At 35.6% G+C, this 13615-nt stretch overlaps 1 protein-coding gene across 2 annotated transcripts in view; it reads right to left on the bottom strand.

The window, feature by feature from the left end:
• LOC105451981 (rap guanine nucleotide exchange factor 2-like) overlaps window positions 1–13615 on the bottom strand; it is a 114517-nt gene that overhangs the window by 88663 nt on the left and 12239 nt on the right. For both annotated transcript variants that reach the window (XM_011692736.1, XM_011692739.1), the window contains exon 2: window positions 933–1392. In XM_011692736.1, the coding sequence (XP_011691038.1) occupies window positions 933–1001 (69 nt within the window). In that variant the 5' untranslated portion in view covers window positions 1002–1392. The remainder of the gene's footprint in view (window positions 1–932; window positions 1393–13615) is intronic.

Here is a 13615-nt window from a genome sequence, read left to right as displayed (position 1 = left end):
CTTCGTCGTGTGTACCTCTTTCTATCTCACTTTTTTTACACTTCACTACGCACACACATATATTATTATATTCAATACATAAACGCGATAATTGATTAATTAATAAAAAGAACGATGAAATCAGGCAAAAGATTAAGAAATTAAAGAAAATTTCATATTTTCTGCTCGGTTAAATAATGCAAAAGACAAATACTTAATTAATTAAAACTCGGAGAAATGAAGTAAAACTTGAACCGCGGAAATATTTTGTAAACAAGTACGATTCATATATATTTTTCAAACAAACTTTTAATCAACATTCACGGTACAAAGTCGCAAAAAGAAATAATGTTAATTACTTAAAAACCGACATTTCGTCATATTCGTTGATTTACAAAAAAATAAAAACGTATTTTCTCAAATAAAAACGTAAGATCTATCTATATACATCACTCTAATATCAATTATATTTATTGCAAGCATTAATGAAGCATAATAATTGAAATACATTCGTATTTTATTCATATTCATATAAAAACTCTCTCGAGTTTAAGCTCATTAATATTTTATTGTATTCTTCTTTTTTTGATAAATATGAAATAGTTATCGTTCCACGGAAGATCCATACGGCGAACATTATCTCAATTACGTAAGAGTAACAGAAGGTAGTTTCGAAAGTTCAGATAGCATTGCCCCAAGATGCCGATGACGCTCTTTAACCTTTACGCCGTTGTGAATGTTTGCGTTTACAAAACTGAATATATATATATATGTGTAGTCGCATGGATCATACAACACACTTATAATTGTACGCTACATCCGTTAGACAAATATCAAATGAATAATAGATTTTATGCTTAAAAAATTGCTCGCAAAATCGACAGGCGTGTCTCTCCATTTGATTCGATTTTCACGAAGAAACCTCATGTAGGGAACAGGTATTATTTACTCACCTGGAGGGTACGTCTTTCAGGATCACGGCAAAGAGCCCGAACAAAATGTGGATCCAAGTAGTCCGTCATAATAGCCCGTAAGACTATACCACGGTCCTTTTCTTAACAGCTCTCGCGTAGTTCCGTGTCCTGCTTAAATACTCGTTCCTGAACATCGCCGCCACCCCCAATCGAAGGGAGCAATCTTCGATTTTCAATGATATACGCGCGACACCGCGTCGATTATTTGTAAGACGAGCCGTTCTATCATCTTATCAGTGTTCATAGAACGCGTTGCATATTCTTCTTTCACGAAGAAATTTCCAATCTTTTCAGATATTACAGAATGCATCACGCACGATACGTAAACTGCAAAGTTACGGAGAACGTGGAATATCTTCGCGGAAGAATATCTTGGTGAATCTTCGACATATTTAACAACTGCGTAGTGTCTCTCTCGTTTTCGTCGACATACAGGATTCTGTAACAGAAGACAGATAGAAAATGTATAAGCAAAAAGCATAAATCATACACAATTTAATACGCTATTTTACAGAGTCGAATATCATTATTTTACGCTAAACAATCAATTTTCTTTTATCTCTTCTTTTATTACATTTTCATTATTTATTTTTTTTTTATCTCAAACAAGCATAAACACTTTCCTAAGAAAATGACAAACGAGCTCTTCTCGTAGAGAAAAATGCGATTAATCTCCCCCGTGCGGATTTGAATTTCTCAATGACGATAAAAAGCACCGTTACGAATCGCGAAACACGCAGGTAGAATTATAAACGTCGCGAATCGGAAGTCGCTCGTTAAGGTGCACCTGTAGATGCAACACGTATCGACCAAACTGGAAACGTCAGCATGTTGACCTTTAACTCCTTCAGGGCCAAGAAGATCAGTGAATATTACGCCTGCTTGCGCAGTACTAACATCGTTGACATATGAATTAATAATCTTATTTTAGAGTAAGTCGTATGAAAATTCATATTTTATATTAAAGATATATATATATATATATATTATATTAAATAACTAATAATAAATAATAATAAACTACATAAGTCTCCGATATTAGATCAAATCATATGTAATCATATTGATGTAAATATATAAAAATAATACATACATATTACGTTCAGTAAAATAAAACAATTCTTTTTTATTATTCATAACAAATAAATTTTTCTCAAATAACCAAGCCAATCTAGATAAAAGATATAAGCTACAGCATTAATGATCAAATTTACAATCAAATATAAAAAAATAAATCAAATAAATAAATCGATAGTCGTATACACATAATGCAATAACTGAAAAAAATTGCGTGTTATGTGAGTGTTGTCTATCGAAGAGGAAAGAGATTAGATTGAATGATTCAATCGACTCCAAAAATCGTTTTATACGAAATACAAAGAATAAGAAAATTACGCGAGCTTCAATTTCTGAAGCCATCTTCCGACCTTGGATAAGTAACGTCACGCAAGGCACGTACCTTAACTACCTTGAAAGCGGTAAGTCGAGGTCGTGCAAGTACTCTCGGCGCTGCGTTCAGCACCCATGAACCCGACAACGCATTTTAGAGGTTCTTGATCCTTAAGGAACGGGACTGAGTCTCGCTTCGATTGGATCACAGCACTTGAGAATTTATCTGATTATCACGACAGCGATATTTAAAGTTTTTACGTCACCCATGCGTAACATCAATTCTCATACACATAATAATCATATCAACGTGAAATTATGCCTTATAAATATGTGAAATATCCTCTAGCTTTTTTGCATAAACGAATTTTGCGCCAGTTTGCTCACTGCTGTGAGGATAATTTTAGACGTACAGACTAGCGACTTTTAAATGATCAAAAACAAGTGGAGGATTTCACTTCTTGATTGAAAGAAGACAAAAATAACTTGTCGGACACGGACAAGACAGATCGATCACGACCTCGAATATATCCAATCGTATCTCAGTCTGGTGCTTTGCGTGTATTTCCTCTATCCGCCTACAATCTCACCTAAAAAAAGAACTCATAACCGCGTTGTCAAAATGATTCCACCGATATTCATTTATTATTTCTCTGTTTATGAACCGATTCTGCCGTTCAAGAATATTCTCCTCGCATTAACCTATTATCCACCAGAACAGTTCAAGGTTTCGAAATATTTTATTTTATATCGAGACAAATCTTCCCCCCCCCCCCAAAAAAAGAGAACATGTAAAAAGAATTATTAAACACTGTTCCCACTGTACCAACAAAACTATTTTACACTGTATTCTCTTTATTTGCAGATAGCAAACAAGATTGAATACAACTCCTCACACATTACAGCAATATCAGAGGCATTATAATAATTTCTAAAGAAAATCTTCGAATCATATGCATTTCAACAGAATTTCTTCCATCCAAACAAATTATCATTTGAACGCGTATACCGAAACTTGTTTACAGGCTTCCGCGTCGCATAAACTTTCACGTGCGTATGTTTCAAGGGAGAGAAAGCAATCTATTAGGAATAAAAGCCATACACGAGCGAAGGAGCCTGGCATGACGGGGTAGAGTACGAAGAAGAGCGGAGCTTCGTCGGCCTTGCGGATCGTTTCTGTTTAGCTTCGTACTACTTGTTTTTTCCCTCTTCATCGTCGTCGTCGTATTCTTCTTCTTCTTCTTCTTTTCCCGCCCGAGGCCCGACCGGCTCTTTCTTTCTCCCCTTCGTAAAAGAAACTCGCTGAGTCCGCGTCTCGTTCACGATTCGCCTATGCACCATGAAGCGAAACGCCGTTAAACAAAAGCGCGCGCGCGGGAGTGCAGGCGCGTATATCAATTTACTAATCGCGCTCGATCATCGACCGTCGGGCCAACTCGTAACGATCCGTAATTGACGATAGGGGATGGGTCGGATTGATGTCGGGATGAACAACAGCGGATCCGTAATGAGTTATTGTCAATGCCCGCGAACGTGGCTTTGCATGTAGGTCGATCGTCATTGAGTCGAAACGTTATGAACGACTGTTATCAGCGACCTGTAAAAATCTACAAGCTGATAATAACGCGGGTGTGGCGCGAAATGGCAATCCAGACAACGCGCGCCGCGATGCAACATTGTGAAGTGATGTGTCCGATCTGTCGGTGCGAACAGGTGATGATTCACCGTTACCGAGTCATTACAAGTGGACGTAGGATAACAAACGACATATAAAATTTGCGGAAAAATACGACTTCATTAAATGAACTGCGCGATGCAGTTGATCAAGTTACGATGCGATGGAATTATAAAACTTGATTTTCGATCATATCTACTACGTTATGATTACTCGATCCTTATCAAAGTATATTCAGTTTATAGAAAATAATTTCAATCAATGAAAAAAGAATAATTCAAGACTGCTATTAAAGATTGCGTCACGGCCTGTTTACCAACGCCATGCTTTCTCCTAGACAACGCGTTGGTCCAAGAGTCAAATCTGTCTTCGGCCGCGCATGTAAACGACTCATCGATAAAAATATCCTCGGTATATGGGGCAGTTCGTAAGGCCGCCTTCCTATATGAAATGAGACCTGCAGAGTAAATACTCTGCCTTCTAATATCGGATGCTCAGCTTACATAATTACATTTGTATTTCGGTCAGATTACATCGCCATACATCACAATGTATTAACAGTATTTAATCTTTATTTCACTCAACAGAGTTCAACTGAATATATGAGTTCAAAATTATCATAGAATTAAATTTTTCGTGAAAGCAATAATCTGAATAAATAAAAGTCGCTTCAATTAATATAAAAGTAATATCAATCTTCTTTTGTAAAGAATATTTTAAAACTATAAGAATATTATAATAACAGCTTTTTTAGATCATCAATAAATTTCTTTAATAAAGATTTAATTAATAACTTATAAGAAAATAATTATTTATAATAAAGATAATAAGAACTCTCTTGACAATTAAAATAACAAAATAAAGAAAAGCAGATGATAACAAAATAACAGTTAATATCACATTTATTAATAAATAAAAATTTCTGGCAAATTAACTTTAATTGGAGAGCTTACTGCAACAGAACTAAACCACATTTTGTAAAAACAAAGAAAATGAAAAATTACAAAAGATAAAGAACTCTTAAAATTAAAAAACAAGAATAATACAGAGAAAATAAACTCTAATCTAAAGTTAAAATGATGAGAAAATCTATTTTTACCAATATTTCACACATACACACACACACACACATATTCAGCTACGTTGCAGGTCAGCCTATTATTGCAGTAAGCCGTTCCAATTGTCGATCTAATAATTTTTCCGTTATGATAAATTGCTCTTATTTAGCGACATATTTACGTTTATCGATAAACGTAACTGTCTTATTTACCTAATGTAAGACTCGTGTTTTCGCAAAACGAGAATCGTAACAGTATCGCGTGCTAAGCGCACGGTGAAAATATCGCGGCCGCAGCTCTAAGACTTGAAAAGGCTTGAAAAGTTACACGCTATGCTAAGATATTCGAGGTAATCTGAACTGTTGATCGTTGAGACGACTGTGCGGATTCACCGTATGTAAGCGTAAACGTGCCGTGACCATCGCGAAACAAAATGCGCGAGTGCTTGCAGGTGGACGCGTTGCAGAAATGAAACGGGAACTGGAATCGAGAATGAAGCACGCGCTTACTGTTGCTTGAAATGTATATGCGCGCGAGTAAATCGAGAGATTACTCGAAAAAACTTTTTTTTTAAACGTTGCAAACATTTTTTAAGCTGTGTATAGAAGCAAAAAATTTATCAATATCAATCTTTGAGAATTAAATTCAGGAGTGAAACTTTATCACTCATGTAACAGTCTCGCAGATCGGTGGCGAGAGATCTATATTCCAATCAAATCCCAAAACATATGTGATTAGAATGGGATAAACAGCGTTTGTCGCCCGTTTGTCACTCGTGCTCGAGCATTTAACGAACGAACCAGCTAGATTGGATCCAGATATGCTGACGGCGATGTTTCGGACAGTGTACAATATCACAAAGGGCTGTCTGTTAAAAGCGTGCGACACGCTGCTGCAGAATGCCCTTCATCTCATACCAGCTTGTCCAACGTATGTTTCTCTCTTTGACAGCTTCATGCAACACGGCGCAAAAGAACATAAACGTCCGAATAATAGTGGATCAAGGGTGATGTATTTGATGTTTCTGTCCTTTTGTGCCGTGAAACAATCGATTACAATTTATATCGCTGCTTTTCGCGTGACCTCCTTTTCTACATCGGGTTTTTCTCGTACGTCATCGATCGTACGTATTCATTCATTGATGTCACTCGCAAAAGACTCGTGGCTGTCAAAAAGTTATCAATCTTATCGAGTTCTCCTAAGAAAGTTGAGTATCGATTGTTCGTCAGCTACGACTTCTTGAAAGACGCTTGGTAGTATCAGATGTCTGTTATTGATCGTTACCTTTTTCGTATACATATATTTTTCACTGCAGTCTCTCACTGCTAGAATAACTACATGCATACGTTCAACGTTACATCGGCATGTCCACATTCAAAAACAACATTTACTACATATTTGTTACGCAATAAGTAAATGACATAAATTTAAATTTAAAAAATTTTAATTTTACGCGACACCTAACATTAACGTGACATTTCCATGCAAGGATACTAATTAAGCTGCTTACTTTAATAACGATTTTAATCAAAGAGATTAATAAGAGAGAAAAATCGTGAATATATGAATTTTGATAAGAATGTAATACTAATAATTCATAATCTAAATGCACTATAAACGAATTTGTTATTATTATTAAGGTAAATATTTATGACTCTGCGAATAACTTAGAGAATAATGTCTAAAGCACTTTTTATAAAATTTTGTGCGTGACGCGTTTGAAGAATATTTCTTTGCTACTTCCACAATGAATATATAGAAATCAAAGTTCTCATAAACACGAGATATAGTACATTCAATTTTTTTTGTCGTTATTTTAATGAGGCTATCGACCGTCTTCGGTAGATCAGTACCAATAATTGGTCTCTCCGAAGGTCCTTGGCCTACTCTCGAGCGTTCGTGCCGCCGTCAACATTATTACATCCGCGCTACCGTTACCATTATTAACGCTGCTAACATACCCCACGACGCGATTAGAAACGCGACGTGCGACCTACGCCACCATAATACGCGTACATCCTCATTAAATGACCGGATCGTCCCCCGCTCGTTTATCTACGCACTTTTTTTTATATAACATTATATTAATTCGCCTTTGCCTACCCTCGCACTAGTCGCACGTTGCAGCGACAAAACATCTAGTTCATGTGTATGTATGAATGCCACTCTCTTCAATAAAAGCGAAATTAATATTAAGCGCATTTTAATACTGCGTTTGGATGAAACAAAATTTGAGAGAGAGAAAGAGAGAGAGAGAGAGAAACAGAGAAAAAAAGTTTTCAAAATGTTAAAATAAAAGCAATAATATAAAATTTAATTCTAAATTATTTAATTAATTTAATTATTGTTTATTATGTACGTACATACACTACATATACATATGATACTCAATCATAGATTATAAGTTATAAAATGATATCAATGTATAATTTCTTTTCTGACTGCAGAACAGAAAAATTTGTATAATGCACAAGTAAAATAATAAAATGTATCTCTATTTCTTTTTTAAAATAATCTCGTCAAACAAAAAAATTCGAACATAAATGCCATTTAAATATTTAAGCACGAACATCTCAGACTTCTATGCTCCTTTGACTTCATGTTTAAGTGCCATATTTCTGAAAAATTTTATACTTTACTTTGAACAAAATCAAAGATGATTCGTGATTCCTAAAAGGCATTAATTGTTCTAGCTTTGCCAATTTAACTTGTTAGCAATTTTTGTGATTGCAAAATGTTCTCACATAACAAATTGAGCCAGTTCACCTAGATTCGTGTCCACAGTTATATAGGTGGTGGATTACAGAATATACGAGGAAACCGTTCGCGCTCTGTGGATAGTTTTAAATGGCGTACCTCGCTGGAAAACGCAGTAAACGAGAGATGGTTGGGAAAATTTCCAACAATCGCCATAGTCCACCGCCACGTTGTGAACACCGAACAATTCTGAGCGCCGCAATCTAATCCCTAGAAATACAATAGACAATGCGGCGTTTCGTCGTGGATCTTATTTGGCACAGTTTAACGACCAACAATACGATATTTTGTACTTGGTAATTTTCATATTAAAGACTAAAATATTTCCAGTAATTTAAAAAAACTAACATTAGATATTTTCAGTATCATATGTATTATGTGCCTTATTTAATTATTATAAATCAATAAAAATTAAAATATATAACGTATAATATATAAATACATATATTAAATCAATAAATTTTAAGTTTCAATTAGTTTAAGAAAAATGGTGCGAGGCTATTTGCATCTAAATTTTCAAAAGGAAAAAAAAATTTTTTAATCATTTAAATTTACATTTTTCTGTATTATTAGCATATTACCTAACCATTAGAAATTGGCAACTGTTTATCCCATGTCCACGAATAGCAACAATGTTTGAAAATATGAGCAGCGTTCAACGTGGAAATTCGAAGCGCGCGCGCATGCAACTTTCCGAGAGTGAAAACGGTGGAGGACACGCTAGCACAGGGTTCGCGAAGGTGCCGACCTTTGTTCCGTCCCCCTTCGCCCCGATTTCGCACGCACTTGGCGCCGACTTCTTTAGCCGGAAAGTACCACCGACGACTCCTTTATTCGCGTGGAGTGAAACTCTTCAAATTTGTCGCCGGTACCAGAATTACTGGCAGAAAAGCCAATAGGAAATTCGAATATTTCTCTCGCAAAATAATATTACTATTTTTATTCACCATCGCGGAACAATCGTGACAATTAATCCAATAATAATCAAAATTTTCTGATGTAGCATAAATCTTACGAGACACCACGCGATATTAATGATCGCATTCGTAAGATAAGTTTAAATTATAACGTTTCCCTCCGTGTACAATAGAATGAGAAGAGAGATTAAAAGGAGGAATTTAAAAAAATATGTAATTTAATGTAAAATTCAAAGTTCGCCTAGCTGTAATTCTTTTAATAACAGCCAATTATCTTTGTTTCAACATATTATGCTCGTAAGAGCGTGGATATCGAAAGGAGCTCGTGAAAATCCCTCGCGTCTCACTGAAGCGGCAAAGTGAACGGTCGAATAGAGCGGATGTTAGCTCGTGGATCGCAGGATGACGATCGGAGAAGGAAGCGCGGAGTCTCCTGATGCGCTCGTCGCGATGGCATCGAACCGGCTGTAATAACCGCTTCTTCAGCACAGCCATCCGCCTGCCATTCGAGCCGCTACGCACTCCGACTGCGGATGCGTGCGGGCATAGGTATACGAATGAAAAAGGAATGAAAACCGAGTGGAAAAGTAGAGCCCCGGAGCTAGAAAACGTCCGATGGCGCTGCTCGCTGCTCCTGCGTGCGTATCCGCGGTGCGTTAGGTGCGTGGGATAGTTCTCATCGCATTATTATCGCCGTCCACATGACGACGGGCGTACGCACGCACGGCATTCCGCGCACGTAGCCGATAAATGCTCGCGTATGCTCGCATAATACGCTCATATAAAGCATTTCTGAGACAGCGGTAAAGTCGCGATCGAATGGCATAGGCAAGAACTTTCTCTAAGTTTTCAATCATTGAAAAGATGCATTTAGAAAATTCTTGGTTTAAATTAAGTCAAAACAATACGAGTGCGATTCAAAGTGATGTATACTCTTGACTAAATAAAACGCAGAGCTCTAATGTACACACTTATATCTGATATTTAATTTAATTTACAAAGAGCTTTTATTGTCAGTTAGCGATAAATTATGACTTAAATTATGACATAAAACAAAAAACATTGCTAAGAAAATCTACTTGATTAAAATCAAAGAATATGTTTGAAAATTATGTCCCGTTATTTTAAAAGCGCAGTTTGGTACAAGATTAATTCGTTCCCATCGCAAAATCGTGAAATTTATCTTACAATAATATCATTGATGATCCCAATCTCTCTGTAAGTACATAAGTACAAGACGTAAGCTCCGAAATCGAGATGTAAGAATCTAATACCTACTTAATATGTACAGCGTGTTCCTCCCGAATATGTAATATATATTCTTAAAATTCTGAATTAAATGACATTGTTAAATTATAATATATATTAAATCAATCTAATTCAGGTGTATTATAACAACAGAAAATATATTAGAGATATATCTCGTCGCATTAAGACAGATCTATCATTTCACTAATTGTAAGTTATAAATTGAAAATTAGACTCCAAAAGAGACACATAGAAAAATGAAGAAAAAAATAACATAATGAGTCGAATTGGAAGCAGGCTTGCAAACAGACTCCACGAAAGGAAGAGGCTAACTATAAAAATAGGATACCCTTTATGCACTCACGCACCAGTCGGCACCAAGTGCCGAGGTAAAAAGTCGTTTCCGTTTGTCCATCTGCCGATCTCAGGGATAGGAGGGAGTGAAACGTCCTCACAGACCAGGGGGGATTGTCGACACGTTTCTTTCTCTCTCGTGATAATGCATGACCTTGAGAAAACACAATCACGACGTAAGGTCGATCTTTCTGAGATATGTCTCGGTGATCCGTTGCACGAAATCGAATATCGGAAGCGGAATAATATACGCAAACGTGTGGATCACGCGTCACGCGATCATAGCTTGTCGTACACGTTACGGTATCCCCGTTGCGCTCGCTATGACAAAAGTGTTATAGGTTTGCAAAAAAAAAGGATAAACGAACATCCTTCTTGCCGCCGTTTCCGCGTGCAAATATTACGTTACACGATATTACAAGATTCTATGTGTTTATTCTGTCAGGCTTTAAATGGACATAATGCTGTCCTGTTGTTTCACATTTCATATTTATCCAGCACCATTTTGTTACAGAATCTCTTTGTGAATCTGTCAATGATAAAATAAATTGCATGGCACGTGGAAATGTAGACATCGGTTTATAAAGCATAATTTTTATCAATATGACCTTTACAGATATCTCACTACAGTGTAGCAAACATTATTCCTCTCTCTCTCTCTCTCTCTCTCAAAATAATTGTTTAAAAAATAATTTAAATAAAATTTCACAGATTATATGCATATTATATAGATAATCTATAAAATTTTTATAACGTTTATATATTGCAGGTATATATATACATTTCAAAAGAAATAATATATTGGAATTTATCGAAAGAGAGAGAATTTGTTCAATTAGCATAGAATTATATACTAGGAGGTAAAACAAAAATATTTTTAAAAATATTGTAATTTTGAAAGAAAATCGAAAAATAATTTTTAGAGTCAAATGAGAGTGCAAATATATTAATAAAAACATAATATTTTAAGTATTCGATAAAAAAATCTTTGTAATTGAAAGAACTTTTTTTGTAAAACAAATCAATTCTTTCGATGAAAAAACTAGACGAATTTACGGTTGAGTAATCGATATTACGTCCGGATAATCGACGGGCACGAGTGAAGCTTCACGAATGCCGCGTCATATTTCAAACATGCGTGCATGCGTGTGCGTTACCATGCACGACAACCGCAGGCATATGGTGTATGGCTTCTGTTCGGAAACAGCGCGTTGTCTCCGGTCTGCCTTGAGACTTGACATGCGATTATTCCGCCATATAGACTTCACTAAAAGTTGAAAATATTTTTGACAATATTTTTCTACATTATAAAGAACATTGCATTTTAGTTATCTCAAAATTAGTTATTTGTTACCAATTACTTACATCTCAACCAAAATATCAATATTTTTATAGAAGACTGAGATGTCTCTGGGAATTAAATCAAAAAGGTAATCTATCTGATGATATAATTTTATCGTGCGATTCATTAATGCAAGAGTACACGCGCAGATTAATTCTCCATTATTTACCTGAAGTGTCTCTATTATCCGCAAAGTAATTTCTATCAGATTGAACGAAACATCGGCGTAAATAAAAGGCGATTAAATGAATAAAGTTACGCGAACGACGTCGTAGTGTGTCATTTCACGTAGAAAAAACGACTTTTCAGAATCATTAATCTAGTTCCATACGTATATAATTAACGATCACCGTCTCGCGATTATACACGAGTCCTTGTAAGAGCGATTAGCTGTGGGAGGCATTGCACCCTGTACTGTCGAGGAATCGACTATCTCGATATCGCTGCCTTTTAGCCTTCGCACATCGTTTCTTCCGTGAGCAATTAGTCATTCTTAATCGTTTCGCAGTTTACGCGCACCTTTAGAATTCGCCTCTCACATGTGCAGCAATGACGCATAGAAAATTCTACAAAACGCTTATCTAGCTTGTCCCGCACTTTCGCGACAGCGACATGAGCTTGTACTCACGATTATCTTGCAGTTACATACAAATTGTGAGCATGTAATTCCATCATCATTACAGCAACACAGTTGCAAAACTTACTAGAACACAGTTCCGAAACAGTTTGTGTTCTAAAAAAAAATGATAAAAAATATATCTAGGAATATTATTCTTACTTATACGTTCATTTTAGCGATAAATAAAATAAAGATAAATGTGATTCCATGAAATCCGTTATTTAGATCTAGATCCATGACCTAGAATTACAATAGATAAGCCGTTAAAAATTTGGCAATAACAAATAAACGTAAATGATTTACAATTATTTTTTATGCATTATAATTATGCACGTTACTAATAAATTAATGAAAATTCTCAAATTTAATGAGTACCAAAGTACTAGTACTTTCGGTGTAACTTCACGTTCGCCAACGCAATACTTAAAATTCCAACCGACGCACAGTGAAACTGCTTTCTCTTTATCCGCTTGTCTTCGTCCTCCTTCGCGTTTTCTACGTTTCTCGTCGAAGAACCTGCCGGTCTGGCATAATCGACTTTATTATGCTCTCTTTTGCTCTCCTTTCTGTCGCCTCGCGCCGAAGCTCTTATAGCAAAAGCTTCTCGCAAAATTATACCGTTTGCCTCGAAGACTTGCCACCATTTTTTTCTTTCTAACATCGTTCAGGTGCTTCGAATAAAATCGATAGCTTCGAGCTTTACGCAACGATATTGAGAAGTGTAATAATGTCCTTTCCTTTTTTTCTTTTAATCCCATTGTGTATCTTTTTATATTTAATGGAACTGCTAATTTTTACGTAGATAACAAGTTCTACATTTCTCGGATCATTTAAAGTACGTAAAATCCGTATAGAGCGTTTAATAAGTTTAGTTCAACTGATCCTCATAAAGAAACAGGAATATCTTTCTTCCAGACGTAATATATATCGCGCAAGAGTCGTAAACCGGGAAACATGTGATCAATTTTGCACAAGGACTCGGGTTTTACGTATCACGGTCATCTCTAAACCTTCGCCGAATTCAAAATGCAAAAGGTAAGGCGCACGTAAAACGCACGAAAGTCCTGAATATTACATGCCCTACGATTAATGAAGATTCTATTTAATCCGCTATTCGTAAGAGTTCGAGTTTAATAAAGTTTTAATAAAATGTTTATGTTTTTGAGCGCAACAAAAATATACAAAATTATACAAGTATCATTTTGGCTGGTCAAAAAAATATTATATTAATATCATTTTAATCATTTTGACATTTTTTAATATAATTTTAATTAATATTATATTTTTAGAGCACAACGATATA

This window comes from Wasmannia auropunctata, unplaced genomic scaffold (assembly GCF_000956235.1).
Source record: "Wasmannia auropunctata unplaced genomic scaffold, wasmannia.A_1.0 LD336039.1, whole genome shotgun sequence".
NCBI classification, from domain to species: Eukaryota; Metazoa; Arthropoda; class Insecta; order Hymenoptera; family Formicidae; genus Wasmannia; species Wasmannia auropunctata.
The sequence above is the reverse complement of the archived record's forward strand: the minus strand, read 5'-3'. Positions and strand labels throughout refer to the sequence as shown.